Genomic DNA, 17872 nt, shown 5'->3' on the forward strand with positions numbered 1-17872 from the left:
TATTACAGCTAGCCACTTTTCTTTCTTTCCCCAAATCCAGCGACACATCTCATACTTTAATACATTTGAAAGGACAGAACTTCAAACGAGCATGTTTGGCTTTCAGTTTGTCACCACTCACTGGCAGTCTTTCACAGACGGGTTTACCAGGGGACCTGGACACAAACGACTGCTGCCCACATCCTAATGGATTTCAATATTCAACAAGAAAGACGGAAACAAAATGGCAGTTAAAAATTCAGTTTGTTAATGGGAATCCCACAATGCAGAGATCAGTCTCTATATTCTTTTGAATGATTTTCTTACTCAGTAATTGTGTTTAAACCCCATTGGTGATGGAGGGACACTCACCAGAACGGAAACTGGGTCAAATGGTTTTCCAATACGGACTAAATAAACGGCTAAAATAATGAGCTGTCAAACTGGACCCTATCCTTTCCGGGAAAATAACCTTCTTCTGAAAAACAAAAAGGAAAAAAAGAATCTATGAATAATTCAACGGGATTTAAGAGGACAGCTTTTCACGAAAGGCTGTCTTCCGTTCGGCGAAACTGCGACCCCCCCTGATTTAGCTCTGTCGTCCCGCCCGACTGATGGGTCCCCTGTAACCCCCGCTCCCCCCCCCCCACCCCGCACCCCCGCCCTAAACGTCCGCTCCACCAGCCTTCCGAAAACCATCCACGGGCCTTCATATGTCTTATTAAACTTCATCAACTAACATCAAACAAAGAGCTGAATCCACCAGGATCTGCCACCATAATATATACAACACTAACAGTCCCTAATTCTCCTGCAGCGCAACTCAATGATGCTCGCAGTATATGCAATTGCACAGCCGTGTATAAGTAGATTAAGCCCATGAGTTATCATTCGTGATATGGGGGAAAATCACAAAGAAGTAACCCTCCATAGAGATGTGACCGACGACAGTACTTCTACGCCATCAGCGTTATTAGATGTACCTTCGCTATGAAGAGCCTAAAAACGAACAAAAACAGCCGAACCAACGAAAATGCTGAACCGCGGAGGGAAGGGTGGCAAAAGAATGGCGCTGTATCCAGGTAACAGGCAAGAAGAGCAACTAAAATCCTAAAACGGAACTAAAAAACATTACGTCACAGCGACCGGCTTTTTCAAGATCATGCAAATCGAATTCAGTGAGGGGATGGCAATGAACAGCAAGCTCAACACAAAACAAAGCAAAACAAAAAAAAGAACAAAAAAAAAAAAATCTAATGTGTGCTCACTCCCTCAGCTTCTCGGTCCCCGTATTAATTGCCTTATAATGAATGCCTATTTCCCACAGTAGCTTTCAGTCAGCGCGTGACGCGGTGTCGATAGATCCGCGGTAAAGAACTGACAGCTCGTTAGGGCGGCAGCGTCAGCTTGTGCCTGTAATGAGATCATGGGGGTGTTGGGGTTGTGCTAACATCTGTCGCAGACGACGCAGAGTTTGTCTCTGTTCTCTGTCAGCGCTCTGCGGCGCTACCGGGCTTAGCTTCCGGAGGAGTCGGGGAGTCGCCGCAGGGCGAACGTTTCGCGGCGTTACAAGGAGACGCACCTGAAGCGGGTTCAGGATTGCGGTCCAATAAGAAGGTGAGGGGGGGGGGGGGGGGGGAATTAAATTTCCCATTTTGTCCCTAATAAAAGTGAACGTATTTTGAGTTTCTTCAGAAACACTTGGCACTTCACAGGATGATTAGCCGTTAGCTCAGGGTGGCAGCTCCACCCAGGTCACAAACACAATGCTGCCACCGTCAGCTCATCTCAGTCCTGCACCAGGGGCGAAACGGACACGCGGTCGCACTGCCGCTTTGTGCCACCGAGCGTGCTGCTAGCAGGGAAAGTCAAAAGGATGCGTGTCCTTGCGAGGAATCTCAGTGTGATTCAATCCCATAATCCTTTGCTGTGAAGGCGGGTGGGCTCAGATGATTTTGATTGGCGAGCCGCCGTGGTGAGCGGGATGCGGGACGACGGATGACTCTTCCTGGTGTGCGTGTGTGTGTGTGTGTGTGTGTATGGGGGGGGGGGGGGGAGGCAGGAGGCCTCTTCCTGTTTAGCGGCCGTAACAGTCAGTTAGCCACTTGGGTGGGAGAGGTGTGGTTTGAAACGAGAGCCGATGGCTGTGTTCACCAGAGCGGGGGTGCAAAGTGCTATCGCTTGCCGTAGCGGATATCACCCCGGGCGTCGCTTTATGACCCGTTACAGTGTCGTCTCCTGTGAGACCGCGATGCCTCGCACACGCTGGCTTCCTGTGGCAGCCGTGAAAAGCACCGCGCTGCTGAACGGGAGAAAATGTTCAAATTATTCATAATGAGCAAAGGCCTGAGGGAAAAAAAAACTCTTATTTCTTAACTGGCATCACTAACTATCTCAAATTATTTAAAATAACGGTTTATACACATGTGCATTTAATCATTTGGTAAGTGTTTTCTGTCCAAAATTACTGCACAGCTGTGTATAAGTAGATTAAGCCCCTGAGTTTGCATTCGTAATATGGGGGAAAATCACAAAGAAGTAACCCACAATAGAGATGTGACTAATTATCTTGAATTAAATAACGGTTAATTAAATAATTAAAATAACGGTTTTATATACATGTACATTTAATCATATGGTATGTGATTTCTGTCCAAAATTATTGTACTAGTTATAAGGTAAACATCACCAACAGCAGGATGTCTAAATTAAAGATCATAAGCAGGAATAAGAAACGCGACAGTAAGGTGCTGAGATTTCCCAGGCTGAACGTGCAGCGGTGCTGAAGACTCGACGTCAGCAGGGCGCGGAAAGAGAGAACGGGCGACGTTCCCCCTCAGCGGGGGAGAGCTCTCCTCTCAGAGCTACGGGCTCCGGGCACCGGCCCGTGTGTATTCATGGGCCGGGTCCGTTTCGGGCCGCTGTCGGGGGAGAACGACGGGCCCAGGACCAGAACGTCGTGGGCCGAGCCGCTCCGGGGGAGACGAGGTGCTGGGGGTCCAGCGCGCTGATCACATGACCTCTCAGGAGCGGGGCACCGCGTTACTCGTCGCCCGCTTATCTCCCGACACCAAGCGCTGCGGGTCTGGTTTCGATAAGAGAGGGACGAATGCGCCGCGCGACCTTTCCTTTAACTCCGTATTTAATCTGTCACAGGGCGATAGCGGCTCATTTGTTCCGGGCCTCTGCGGTGGTTTTAGGCGGCCGTCACACGGGCGTGGCGCAGCTTTGCCTTCACTTTGTACGTACGCGCAGACATGTGCTCAAAGAATTACACATCGCTAATAACGAATTGATCGTCAAAATCCAGAACGAGGCTTCCCTTCGCTTTCGTTATTAATCCCCGCTCTATTTCGCCGTGTTCATTTAAGCTCTGATAGCGGGAGCAGAGGCTAGCGTAGCATGCCTGTCACCAGCTGGTCGCAGTTGAAACTTCCCACCGGGGCAGCTCAGTAGATGACAAGCAGCACGAACGGCAAATATCTGAGACGCTACACATAGCCCTCCCCGCCCACCGAGACTGAGACCAAGGTAATGAAACGTTAACGCGCTTACGGGCGTTTATATCGTTTACGTCCGTTTATATCTAGCTACATAAAAGCTACACGATGATGCGGCCGGACCACCGGTGGTGAGCCAGCGATAAAGCATTAAGAGACACACCCCCATGGGAGATCATTAGCCAATGATCTCCCCCCTCTTAGGAGTGAGAATCTTCTGTACGCGAGACCGCTTACTCCCCAAGGAGTTTTTTTTTCCCTTTTCTGTTTTTTCTTTTTAAAACCGCCACCCTGAGATAAAACAGCTTCTTAGGCTGGATTCTTCTGTGGCAGTCCTTTTATTGTTCTCCTGCTACATCCCTATTAAGGCCTGTGACAGACTACATGAAGACATAACAACGTGTAGCTGCTCCTTAAAGCACAAAATGTCTCTCGCCATCATTCAGGTACGTTCGTAATTAGTTATTGTAAATGATAAATCTTTTGCACTTCATACAGTACCCTAACATCTTTGGTGAGCCGTGCAAATGCAGTATATGACTATGAATGCTGATTAGTGAACACCGTTGAGGATCAATCAATATGCGGTGGTTATTATTATTATGCAATATGTTGCATCTGTATGTGAAACTTAGTCTCCCAGTCTGAATGTTTTTTTTTCTTCTATACATTAACAGACAGAAGGCACACGTAGGGTGACAGTGTAATGTTTAAGGAACTGGGTTTGACACGCAAAGGTTGTGGGTTCACCGATGGGGTGCTGCCATTGTACTTTGATGCAATGTTCCGTCCTGGTTCTTATTTTCTTCCAGTCCAGTCTTTATTAAAATCCAGTCCAGGTGTTGTTTTTCTTCCAGTCCAGTTTAAAAAAAAAAAATCCAGCCCAGGTTTATTATTATTATTATTATTATTATTATATAGCACTTTTCCAAACGCTCAAAGTGCTTTACAGTGAAGGGGAACTCACCTCACCCACCACTAATGTGTAGCACCCACCTGGGTGATGCACGGCAGCCAATTTGCGCCAGAATGCTGACCACACATTAGCGAAGGTGGAGAGGGAGAGAACATTTATTTAGCCAATTAAGTCTGGGGATGATTTTAGTGGCAAGTTTGCGAGAGTCAGATCTGGGATTTGGCCAGGACACCGGGGAACCCCCTACTCTTAGCTACAAGTGTCATGGGATCTTTAATGACCACAGAGAGTCAGGTCCTCGATTTAACGTCTCATCCGAAAGACGGCATCTCCTACAGCACAGTGTCCCCGTCACTGCACTGGGTCATTGGGGCTTATTTGTACCAGAGAGAAGATTGCCCCCTGCTGGCCCACCCAACACCACGTCCAGCAGCAACTCAGTATTCCCTGGTGGTCTCCCATCCAAGTACAAACCAAGCCCACACCTGCTTAGATTCAGCCATTTGGCAGGAGCAGAGTGCATGGAGGTATGGCTGCTGGCAAGGTTTTGTTTTTTTTTCTTCCAGTCCAGTATATATTTAAATCCAGTCCAGGTTTTGTTTTCTTCCAGTCCAGTTTAAAAAAAAATCCAGTCCAGGTTTTGTTTTTCTTCCAGTCCAGTTCTTTTTTAAAATCCAGTCCAGGTTTTGTTTTTATTCCAGTCCAGTTTTAAAAAAAATCCAGTCCAGATTTTGTTTTTCTTCCAGTAGGCATTGTGATGATTGCTGTTCATCAGTAGTGTCTCTTGAGTCTGACCAAGGAAGGCCACTGAGAGAAGGGAGGATTCCAGGGAGCTTTCACCAGGAGGAAGCCAAAAGGCCGACGTTCAAAAACAGAACAGTAGCGACGGATCATTACTCAAAAAAATGACTCCTTTGACGAAGACGGCGTGCGCATCACTCGGAAGCAACATCCACTTGGATCCACTGCGCCTGCAATCGCACGACGTAAAAATAGCTTTTCTTTCATTTCAAAATGAATACCGGGGAGCAGACGACTAGCCTACGGAAAAGCCCCACTTAAGCAGCGCTAAGACCCAGCGTTTACCGTAGGGGGTTCGCCCGTGTGGAAGGGAAGCGGTATTAAAACACTACCGCGTGCCCGACTTCAATTATTTAGCGGCCACCCAGCTCATTGTTAAAGGGCCAACTGAACTGAGATCATGAAGTGTACACATCAATAATTTAACACTTTATCTGTCATGTACCTGATTAAATATGTATGTCTTCAATAATTAAGCCCCACGCGATTTACCGTGGAGTATCGCCCCGACATGAATTTCAAGCAAACATATAGCGTATCAATGGCCAGGCGTGCGTGCTGGTAAGCACGACTGCGTCTGCGCGTGCAATTAGAGTTTCAAAAAAAACGACCCAAAAACTGAAAAATATATATGATTTTCAGCATCAAATATTTAATCAATTGATCACAGACTGACGCTGCCTCTCGATCCAGAAAATGCGCTGCCGTATGTCTACGCGGCTTTATTGAAATCAGGCCAATAGCGAGCACCTTTATTTCTGCAAATACCTAAATGCAATGGGGCGTTTGAGAAGGACTGCCGGCTCTTTGCGTCTCCGAGACGCCGGCTGTGCTTAAAGCGTCGCGGGCAGCGGTCCGCCGCAGCGATAAGCACCGCGAGGAGACTTCCTGTCGTAGCCTAACTGACGCCGCGCGGGGAGGAAGTAAGCGCTCGCTGGCTTGTTAAAAAAAAAAAACAATCATGACCGACGGACGGGGGCCTCCGATACCCGAGGATGTCCCCCCCCCGCGGCGCCTGACGCGCTCCCGTTTGAACAGAGATGGCGAGTCAGAGGCTCGTTAGGCGGGGAGGACCGCGAGGGGGGTCCTGACGGCCGGCAGAGAGGGGCGGTGACTGGCAGCGCTATTTTACAGCTCGCGAGTCTTCCGTCGCGTTTCACGCCCTCCCGAGTCCGTGGCGCGTAAATGCGGGCTTCAGCCGTCCCTCAGCCAGAGGCAACGCTGCACTGGTAAACTACGAAAGAGAAGTGATGTACAGGGCAAGGGGAAAAGTCATCACGATTGGACATTGAACGCCAATGTACACAAAACATTAATCATACACTAGTTTACATAATTCATGTTTGACTTCATTCTTTTTTGACATATTTTTTTTTGTTGGCCATGCTGAAGAAAATAAATAATTATGTCATGACAGAGATGAGCAATGAGGGCCGTATGCTTCTGGTTTTCATGTCAACTTCTGGCCTTAATTACTTAATTAGTCCTAACGTTTACGCCATCTGGCATTCTAGCTACATTTCATGATGAGCGCGTGAATGACAGCCGAAGACTCGTGTTGCTATATGAAACATTTTACTGTGAACTATGAGTGAATCAGTGTTGCTGTGTATAGCCAATTAGCTAATTTAGCCAGGGTAATTGGTGGAAACAAAAACCTGCATACACACCAGTCCTCCTGGACTGGAATTGCCCACTCCTGTGTAATGGTATCATTAATCATATATGAACACCGACCTTAACTGAGGCTAGTGAAGCTTGTAGTTCTTTGGTTGTTTTTATGGGATCTTTTTGACTTCCTAAATGAGTTATCGCTGCACCGTTTGAGAAATTTTTTGGCAGGCCGACCATTCCTGGGAAGATTCACTGCTGTTCCAAGTGTTCTCCATTTGCAGATAATGGCTCTAACTGTGTTTTGGTGGAGTCCCAGAGCCTTAGAAATGGCTTTGCAACCCTTTCAATACTGACATATTACAACAACTTGTTTCTCATCTGTTCTGGTATTTCCACTGATCGTGGCATAGTGTGTTTGTAGAAACACTGATATTAGGTTCAACAGAAGCGAGATTAAGATTCGAACAGGGCTGAAATCAAACGTGGCTGTGTTCAATCAGTTGAATCCAAGTTTGGTTACTTGGTTGATTGAGTAACTAGGGGGCTAATTACTTAAATTAAAACGAATTACTTTTTCAAATGTGTAATATGGAAGTTTGATAATTTTTTCATTCAATAAATGAAATAATAATTTTAAAAATGTGTTTTGTGTTTCTCTTTTTAAATATGACATCATATCTAAAAATCTGAAAACGTTCAGTGAGCCAAATACGCAATAACAGAGGAAATCAGAAGGGGTCAAACACTTTTTCACAGCACTGTACACACACGCGCACACACACACACACACACACACACGCGCGGGCGCGCACACACACATACAGGAATGCAATTTCTGTGAAATACATTAGTAAATATTTAGTTGACTTAGTAATTAATACTAATTTGGTATGAGGGCTTGTTCTCAGGTTGAAAATATTATGAGATATAAATATACAACACATAATATTTCAAGACAATACATAGTAAAACCTAAAAACAGTACTACAAATGATTTTATAAAAAAGTGTGTGTAGTTTCAGGAAACAGAAAGAGGAATATGCTGTAGTAACTTTAATCGCTAACTGGATGCTATTATAACTCATGCTGCATGCGATACAGTAAAGTAAAATATGCAGTCATCCATTTTGCCGTTATGGCAACTTGACTGTATTACATACAGTACTCTAAAGGTAGTAAAAAAGATTCTGTAACTCATGCCATCACATCCACATCAGCGCATTTCTTTGGGTAGGATTAGCATATTCCAATAAACCCATGCAGATTGTACACATAAATGTTTTATCATGGTTTTATGGACAATTAAGGTTTTATAGCAAATGTTAATTTTGCAGTCATGTTCTAATAAACTGCTGAGCATTGCTGTAAATCTCAGTAATTTTACTCAACAATTTCAACTGTGACTGAAGGATAAATCGGAGTGTTTTACTGTGGAAAAGAGAGTGAGATAGAGAGAGTACAACTCGAAAAAGCGTGGAAAGTGAAATTGAATGTAAATAACACATTTTCCTTCTGCTTGCTGGATGTGCCACTGGTCCCCAGTAATCTGTGACCGAGGAAACAGGAAGTGTGTCCATCGTCCATTAGAGCTGAATGCCGAGGCCGTAGCCGACGTAGTCCCAAGCTCTGAGCTTCCCATTCCTCCGATTAACTCCAACCCCCAGGGGGCCTGATTTCACGGGAATCTGGCCTTCCTGCGTGGTAACCATCAGAGGCTGCCGGGGACTGAACGCTAGCCTGAAAAGCGCATGCTAAAGCCAATTTTTCAACTGACACGGTAGTGTCAAAGGAACGGGAGGCAGAAGACCTTCGGATTGCATTATGTAAAACAGGGACTGATTCCCCAGGGACTTTTCCATTAGTCTCGTCTTTGGATTGTCTGACTCTTTTGCTCTTTTCTTTCACTCCGTTTCTTCTTTTTTATCCTTCCTGGTCTTGCCATTTACTTTGAACAGTAACTTCTCCATTGGTGGTGGAGTCTCTCTCTCTCTCTCTCTCTCTCTCTCTCTCTCTCTCGATCTCTCGAGAACAGAGCCTGCTTTCACTCACTGCTGAAAAATAAATAGGCCGCTGTCACTGGTATAATCTCTTTCACCACCGCTAACTTCATAGTCTGCCACGATAAATCTTAATTCACTTTTCATATTGACTCTAACCAAGGAGGCTATATTGCCTATATTGCCTACATTTTTATAAATTATCCATGATTAAAGTAGCACGTATTACTGAGGTAACAATGTGTTAATCATGCATAGAGTACAATGTTTACTGGGGGGGGGGGGGGGGGGGGGGGTGTTAGGAACACAGCACCTCCACACCTGGAATCAAACCTGTTGGTCACAAACGCGTTCCCACTGGGTCACCACGTCTCCGATGCCGTTTCAGCGCCCTGCTGTGTCCCCAGCGAGATGGCGGACGTGCAGCAGCGGGTCGCTAAAGAGCGCCACAGAGCCGAGCGGGCCGCCAGAGCCGGTAAAGAGCGCCGCAGAGCCGAGCGGGCCGCCAGAGCAAACACGGGCCACGGCACGCGGACGAGCAGGGATCTCACGCCCTGGGGATTTAAGCCTCGGCCTTTCTGATTCAAGCGGAGTCTCTAAAATTCTGCACTGGGAAACGCGCTTGCCCCAAAGACTGAGAACAAGGCGTGCTTTTAACCAGCAACAAGGACAGATATCGCCGAGGCGGACAGCGAAGGCTTTACCCATCGGATGATGTGTCGGCTCGATTTAGACCAATTGACTGAAGACGTATTGCTGTGTTAACATTAGGCTACGTCTGCTTTTGGGTTCAAGGGGAGGCCACATTCTCTGAGAGCAGACGCAGCAATATGCAGAAAGGCTAGCACGAGGCTATTATGATGGAGCTTCATCATTATTTCTGATCTGTACGCATGACTTACTGAAATAAATTCATTTTAAAGCTACAGGCCCATATAGCATCTAACCGCTTTGCCCTTTGTCTTTGACTCGACTGATTCATTTGAGCGATTCTTACGCCGCTACGCTACGTTTGTCGCGCTTTTTTATTTTTCACACTCCACACCGTCACTCAGCCAACAGTAGAACAAATATTTTGTGTCATCATTTAAAAAAAATAATATATAGTTCAAAGCGCATTGCTGTTGTACTCACTCTGGGCCACTGTCCAAGAAGACATACCCACGCCACATTATTCAGTAAATCACCTACGAGCGAAGAGCACCAGCACATACATTATCCCCGAGGCGATAAACAGCTACGGGTGGTCTGTCGCGATGATGATGATTAGAGACCGCCCGTATGCGACCGCAAGCATCAAATCTGCCGGCGCACGCGTAGCGCAGGTTTAGCCCGCAGAGCCTTTACCCCCCAAGTTAAACGCATCTCGTTAAGCATGCGCGGTGTTGAACCCCGATATTAGCCCGTTTCATTAAGTTCGCCGGGCGCTAGCGGCTAAAGTGTAGCCCATCCCACGGGGTGAACCGGGCATTTACCTCAAAGCTTAGCCCTGTCTCATTAAACGGCGTTTACGTCCCAAGAACAGCCTCTCCTCATTAAATTCCCTGGGCATTTATGCCCAAAATCTGGCCCGTCTCAATAAAGTAAGCACGGAAACTTCATCCCGTGTCATTAAACATGCGAGGCAATTAAGGCCCAACTTTAGCCAGTCATTAAACCTCCACGCAGACATTAATCAGCAGGAACGTCAAAGCTCTTCTCCAAACTCACATTTAACAAGAGACGTTTGACCTACTGTTTCGGAGGGAACTGCTCCGTGATCGCAAAGCAATCAAATAAGTTTACTGCAGTCTCAGCACATTGACGAAACTTCAGTACAGGCAGAACCATAGCTCATCATACTAACACTTTCTAGCAATCACCAGGCTTTGCGGTTTGCGGTTTGCGGTCCATAGCTTGGACTTCGAGGGTTTTTACAATATAAACAACGAGACTCTTGACAAAATTACTGCCCACGTGTACAGTAATCATTAAAATGGCAATAGCCCTTTAATAACAGAGATAAATGAACAAGAACAACATGGCCGTGTAATTACTTGCCAGGTAAAAGTTAATTAGCTTAACGGACCTGATTCCACAGGCTTTGAATTGATCGGCATTAATGGACTTGTGTGTGGATGAGAGGGACGCAGGGACTAATTCAGTTGTGAATGGCTATAGATTCAGAGGCGAGATCACCGCACACTGATTTATCTGCAGATGGGAGCTCTCTAAACTACAATGCTTTTCAGAGAGCCCTTTACCCCCTTTTCAATTCGGCTGCACCTCTGCGCTTCTTCACAACACTGGGCAACAATGGAAACTTTGTTCAAACTGGACATTGGGGGGGGAAAAAACAAGCTGTTCAGGTCTTAAAGTATTTATTGGAAAAAGAAAGAAAGAAAACAAATCCTTTAAGCCACTTGACTTACGGTTACCTCCCTGGGGAAATTTGTAATTACTCATTAATATTTTCCTAGTCTTCTTAAGTATGCAATTAAAAAAACAAATATAGCTAAAATATAGCTTGGAGATGCTCTGGTACCTTCAGAGCATATTTGTTTTTGTAAAGTATATTTAATATCATTATTATTATTATTATTATTATTATTATTATTATTATTAAATGAACTAGCAAAGGATGCCCTGGTCCTGCTGTTGATATTTCCGGAAAGGGAAAGGCTTGTACCTGATGCAGGTGCCTCCATTTTGGCAGGGGTTTCGCTGGCAGACGGGGGCGTTGCAGTTTCCGATGTTCTTCCCTCTCACGGCTTCGTCCACGATGAAGAGCTCCCTGCTGTTCACCTGCAGCTCGCGCACGCAGCCCTGGAACCCGGCCTCCGGACCCGCGCCCTCGGGAAGCTCCGCGTGGGACGGGACGCCCCCCAGGAACAGGGGCCCGAAACGCACCTGGGGGGTAAAGGGGACACACAGCACACACAGGGTGGGAGATCTTTCACCCTGTCCCCGTCAGTCCCAGTGTTGTCCGTAGTGACCTCGCTAAAGCTCATCTCATTAGTACCACAATCTGGCCTGATCAGTCACAGTACTCACTCTGCTCTGGTGAGTAATATTACTCACACTGCCCTCGCTGGGAACAGTACCTCAGGCTGCCCTTAACGATCACATCAGTCAGGGTGTGCTTGTTAGTAACAAAAGTCACATGGCTCTCGTTAGTCACTTGGCTGTTGTTAGTCATCGTTAGCCACTTTACCCACAATGCCCTTTGTCACCAAGTCACCATGCTTCCACTGCACCTGTTAGTCTTTATTTGGACATGGAATGTGAAGCCATAACTCACACAGTGATGCCTCCCGATGTCTCCGTTCACACACTTGTTGCTCCTCATTTTAGTGCTTAATACGGTTCAGGTCACACTGAGTACGATAATGGACGAGAGCCACAACTAGGACTAACCAGTCCTGCTCGAAACAGGGAGTGACTATCGAAGTTGGCTCTTGTGCAAATAAGCTAGGCTGTGCGAATATGGTCTGGAACAGGACTTCACAACTAGTAGCAGATCCACAGTGATTAACTGCACAAGGCTCCCTGACTTCCTTTCACTCTCTAAAACCAGAAGAAGAAGAAATCCCTACGTAGAGCGTGCAGTTGTGTACTGCTAAACGAAGCTTTATTCGACGTTTCTGCATTCACTGCTGGATCAGACATGGAAACTCCAGCTTCTCTTGGCAGATGCTCACAAAAACTGAATGACTACATCCATGTTTCTTGACATTGGAGGTCATGTTTATGCCCTCACGACATTTGAAATGCGAGATTTACATTCAGAGCAAACATTGCGCTATTACTGACAGTGCTATTACAGTCTTACTGACAATGCTATTACAGACTTACTGACAGCGTTATTACAGACTTAATTTACTGACAGTACTATTACAGACTCACTGACTGCGCAATTACAAACTTACTGACAGCACTACTACAGACTTACTGACAGCACTATTACATACTTACTGACAGTGCTATTACAGACTTACTGACAGAGCTGTAAATACAGGAGAGCGTTCATACGTGTAAGCGTTCTTGGTCTTATAAACATGCGCGTGCGTACGGACACAGAACACGAGCGACTCCAATCAACAACCTCAGTTGTTGAGCCTGAAAATGCAAATGTGAGCGGGGCCTAGGAGGACCAAAGGAGCTCAGAAATAAGTCACGGATAGAGTGGCACAAGAGCGCAGACAGAAACAAGGTCCCGAGAGCGCTCCGCTTCATAGCAACAGTTGCCGAGCGGCCTTCGGTAGGCTTAAGTCCGTCATTACCGGGCGGAGTCCCGGCCCCTCTCCCCGGTCGGCCGCCCTTTCCGGGCGAGCTGGGGGGGGGGGGGGGGGCGAGAGCCGGCGGCGGGAGCTGACGGCGAGCGGCGGAACATCTGCGACCGGGAAAGCCCCGCGTTTGAAACGGGAGCCAGAGCCTTCGACACCGAGAACAGCCCGGTCCCCCAGAGCTGGTCTGCACGCACGAGCGGAGAGAGAAGCCATTAAAGGGAAAACACTGATCTTAATTATTCTGTGGACTTGGCAGCAAAGCGTATAATTGATCTCCTCCCCGTCCTCGGTGCCTTGTGGGAGAAAGTTCTGTGGTCAGATGTGACGGCAATTTGAATTATTTCGCCGAACGCGAACCGGAGACAAGCAGCGGACGGAGATAACACGGGCCCGGGCGGTCGGGCACAGCCTCGGGGCGGGGCGGTGCCAGGGGGTTACCCTTCATCAGCAGTCTGGGGAAGAGGCGAGGGCCGAGGGGAAGCCAGATGGTGCGTGGCAGACTCAACCCGAAATCCTTTTAGAGCCGTTTAAGGACCCTCCTCGAACAGTGGCGTAAACTCTTTAGATTAGAGTTAATCGACCCTACTCCGAGACAGAGACTACGGCTGCTTGTTTTGCTATTTTTTTTATTCATTAAAGATTAGAGACTTAACTTGATAATTTACTCGGTGAAAAAAAAAAAAGGCTGATTAAAGTGAAATGAAAAATCAACAGACCCTGTGGTTCTCTGGGACCGCGTTAGGCTAACCTCGATTTTGACAGCGGGGGGAAAATAATGAGCTTAGGTGGACCGAGTGGCCTGTTCTCAACCTTCTTAACTGAATGTTCTCGATGCGGTACGGGCTGAGACCGGGAAGCCCCTCGCGATTAAGGCAGAAATGTGAAAGGGAGCACACCGAGCCCATTTCAGCAGCTTAATGACTCCGAGCGCACGCAGCGAAGCCCGCTGGGTCATAAAGAAGGGAGCGCGCGGCCCCGAGTGGTCCAATCAGCGTCCAGCGTGGCCCTGAGTGGTCCAATCAGCGTCGAGCATGGCCCTGAGTGGTCCAATCAGCGTCGAGCGTGGCCCTGAGTGGTCCAATCAGCGTCGAGCATGGCCCTGAGCGGTCCAATCAGCATTGAGACTTCAATCCAGTAGGATTTTTATGTCAAGATTTGAAGACCGCACATCCGACCGTGTTTACTTTTGACCGACTGTATTTAAATAAATAGTTTTCATAATTTATTATGAACTTAAAATGTGACATTGAATTTGGAGAGAGAATACTTCCGCGAGTAACCAAAGGCAAAAGAAGACATGGGACCACAGCTGCTGTCAGTAAATTTCCCCTGATAACTTCAGCATATTTACACAGCCAGCGCACATTATACTCAGCATCTGAGCTTGCACTTATTGACTGGATATGCTATCCCATAATTCTTTCTGTTTTTGGCTGTGAAAAAAAAAACCGTCCAGCTTATATACATGCACACCGACAAATGTGTATGTGAACAAATGCGTGTGTGAGTGCGTACATACAATAGCTGTCCATCTGTGAATTTACATCTCTGGTACTACCATGAATAAACTAGGCATTATGTTACAAAATCACATAGATTATCACAGGAATAAGCAGGGGCAGTGAACTGGCCTTTCGATTCCCGTGGTTGCAGGTTCGATCCCAGGTGGGGCATTGCCACTGCACCCTAAAGCAAGGCACTTAATCCGAATTGCATCAGTACAATATCCAGCTGAACGAATGGATTTTTACCCAAAAGACTGTTGTCTAAGTCCCTCAAGGGAAGAGCTGGCAAAAGAAAATAAAAAGCGATCCTCGATTTTAGAGATTTTTGAGTTTTACACACCGGTGTCCGTGAAGCTCATTTAAATATTAAATGAGGTGCCTCGGTGTGGCTCTGGAAGTTTCTGCTGAGTTGCCCCTGGCGCTGCGAACTCATTACATCACAAAGACAGATGATAAATATCAGATGACACTTTTATGAAGACCTCCTACGTCAAGGAAGAGGGTGTCAAAGAAACGCACGGTGAGAACTCTTATGATTGGGGGGGTGGGTGGGGGGGGGGGGTTCAGAGTAACCAATTCCATCAGGTAACAAGCTCCCTTCCTTTTTATTCTTCCAGCGCTCATAAATCAAAGCCTTTTCTGCGGGCCTGATCGGAGAAAATGTGATGGACGCTGTCCTTTTCCTCAACTCAAAGCGTTCTCAGGTTCGGCCGGGCTACTGAACACTGTTTACTCACTGGGCTTTTATTGAGAAGTCCAGCATTAGCTATTCTCCTGATTCTCCCTTTTAAAGCACTGAATTCTATCAGCGACAGGGCCAACACCGAGCTTTTTGTAATTAAGAGTTCTCTGAAGGGCAAATTATATATATATATATTTTTTACCAAGACAAAAATATAAAATGAAATATCCAAGGCTTAGATTCCCTTTGAGAAAATGTCTAATTATCTGATAGAAGAGGCTAATTTCAATTAGCAATTGTTGTTTTTTTTTCTTTTCTTTTTGACAGGTATAGAGAATAATTAGCTGTGAGGGAAAAGGTTCATAAACAAAGCCAATGAAGACGGCACAGATTTTAATTGGTTATGGATAATACACCCAGCAGTTTTCCAAACCGGTTTAACCTCTTGTTGATATATTTATCAGACAGTCATCTTTTGCACAATGAAGTAACAACTGAGAATGTAGTAATGTTACTGCCCTAAGCCAGTATACTTAAATGTATACCAACCTGGAGTTTGAGGATATCTTTCTTTGTGTATTTCGGGTACTGGCTACATTCATTATAAATAATGGATTATGTGAGCTCCAGAGGTGGGTAACCCGGCTTCAAAGAGTAAAAAGACTGACCATGCATTTGCTCCAGCACCATGCACTAAACCAGCTGATCACAATAATTAGTTCTCCCATCATGCTGAAGAGTTATGCTAATTAGAATCAGCTGGTTTAGTGCATGGTGGTGGAGCAAATACATGCTCAGTCTTTTTACTCTTTGAAGCCGGGTTACCCACCTCTGGTGAGCTCTATGCATCAAAACACATGCTTTCCAAGATTCAACCTGTACTGTAATCAATCCAGGTACCTGTAGTAGTGGAAAAATTCCCTCCAACTGAAATATTACCTCCCTGCACAGGGTTATGACTCCAGGCTTACCTGTGTCATCGGGCGAGTCAGCTTTTTGTATCGTCTGTTAGCAGGCCCATCATCCACCACCATTTCAATCCCACAATGCCCTCCTTCCTCACTCTCAGGCAAACGGTATCTGTGGAGGTTGCAGAGATTGGGCGTTGAGGGGTAAGAGGTTTTGGAGCCCATTCAAGTGCACACAATTCACAATTAATCACCAACGTCCCCCGTTTCATGTATTTTATAAACTTTTATTTAGTTTTACCCGTTTTAATAAATAAATAAATAAATAAATAACAATGGACATACGATAATGATGGGGAAGCACACTGTGATTCTAACGCAACTCTTTGGAGTAACCTGTCAGTTCATCGTTTTTAAACAGGGTTCACTGACAGGTGTCAAGTGTCCACCTCAAATTGTTATTTTTTTTCTCCCAGATTGAAAAGCCTCACTTCCTTTCCTCAGGTCAGTATTGCTGAGGAAACAAAGGTTAGGCTATCTCCGAGATCTCCAAGCAATCGCATCAAAAGAAGACAACAGACAAACAAAAAAATAACAGAACTGATGTAATGACTGTGGTGCAATCCCTGCAACAGACTAACAGATGGACAATTAATGAAGAAAAAAAAATCTGCTAGCTCTATTTAGCTGAAGTCCATGACAGCTCTGGATTTTCTCAGAGAACGCAGTCACCTGACCTGCTGTTTCACTACCGCTCTCTCGCATGTCAGCGCTGATTGACATGTGTTGAAAGGGTAACCATAGCAAAGAGAAGCACAGGAAATGTGCACTTCTGCCGTCAAGTCCAAGTGGCACACACACCACACACATACACACACATACACATACACACCTACACGCACACAACATTCTTACTGCCACGCCCGGGCATGCACACACACACATACACCTACACACACACAACATTCCTAGTCCCAAAAGAACAACGTGCATTGTTTCCAATCACACAGTATCACACAAGGTGTTAATTTAAAACAAGAATACCATCACTTAATAGGCACAGTGTGCAAAAATAAAAAAAATTAAAAAACTGCACATAACGATGTTAAATGACTAAGCGGATTAAAACGCTAAGCCACAGGTAGCCTTTGCAATGGACTGAAAACCCAGGAGGACCAGCCCAGCACAGATAAAGTAAGGATCAGCCTGATGCTCCAGTGGTGAAAGAGGAAAATATTACACTGTTGCTGTTCAGATCATGAGTCCGATGCAAATCATGTAGATCCGGGTAAAAGAGAAAAGTAACCCCTCTTTTTCATCATAAACGGGAATGGGAACTAATATTCTGAGATGCAGTTGCCGGAAATATTTTGGGAATAGAGGTGCTGGAAGCTTACTGCTGTGTTACATGTAGCTGCGTGCACGTGTAGTGGCGTGCACGTGTAGCAGTGTGCACGTGTAGCGGCGTGCACGTGTAGTGGTGTGCACCGGTAGCAGCGTGTACCTGTAGCTGTGTGCACGTGTAGCGACGTGCACGTGTAGCAGTTTGCACGTGTAGCGCCGTGCACGTGTAGCAGTGTGCACTTGTAGCAGTGTGCACCTGTAGCAGCGTGCACGTGTAGCACACTGCACACTGTGAACATCAGCTATCTCGACACTTCCTCTATGTCAGCGGCTGCCCAATCCTGCTCCTGGAGATCTA

The 17872-nt window shown here is 46.2% G+C and overlaps 1 protein-coding gene across 1 annotated transcript in view; it reads right to left on the bottom strand.

Moving 5' to 3' along the window:
- Positions 1–17872, bottom strand: part of eys (eyes shut homolog) — a 184547-nt gene that overhangs the window by 34587 nt on the left and 132088 nt on the right. The window contains exons 16-17 of the mRNA XM_035400963.1: positions 16234–16342; positions 11476–11696 (exon numbers count right to left, since the gene is read on the bottom strand). Of these exons, the coding sequence (XP_035256854.1) occupies positions 11476–11696; positions 16234–16342 (330 nt within the window). The remainder of the gene's footprint in view (positions 1–11475; positions 11697–16233; positions 16343–17872) is intronic.

The sequence above is a fragment of the Anguilla anguilla genome, chromosome 18 (genome assembly GCF_013347855.1).
Source record: "Anguilla anguilla isolate fAngAng1 chromosome 18, fAngAng1.pri, whole genome shotgun sequence".
Classification (NCBI taxonomy): domain Eukaryota; kingdom Metazoa; phylum Chordata; class Actinopteri; order Anguilliformes; family Anguillidae; genus Anguilla; species Anguilla anguilla.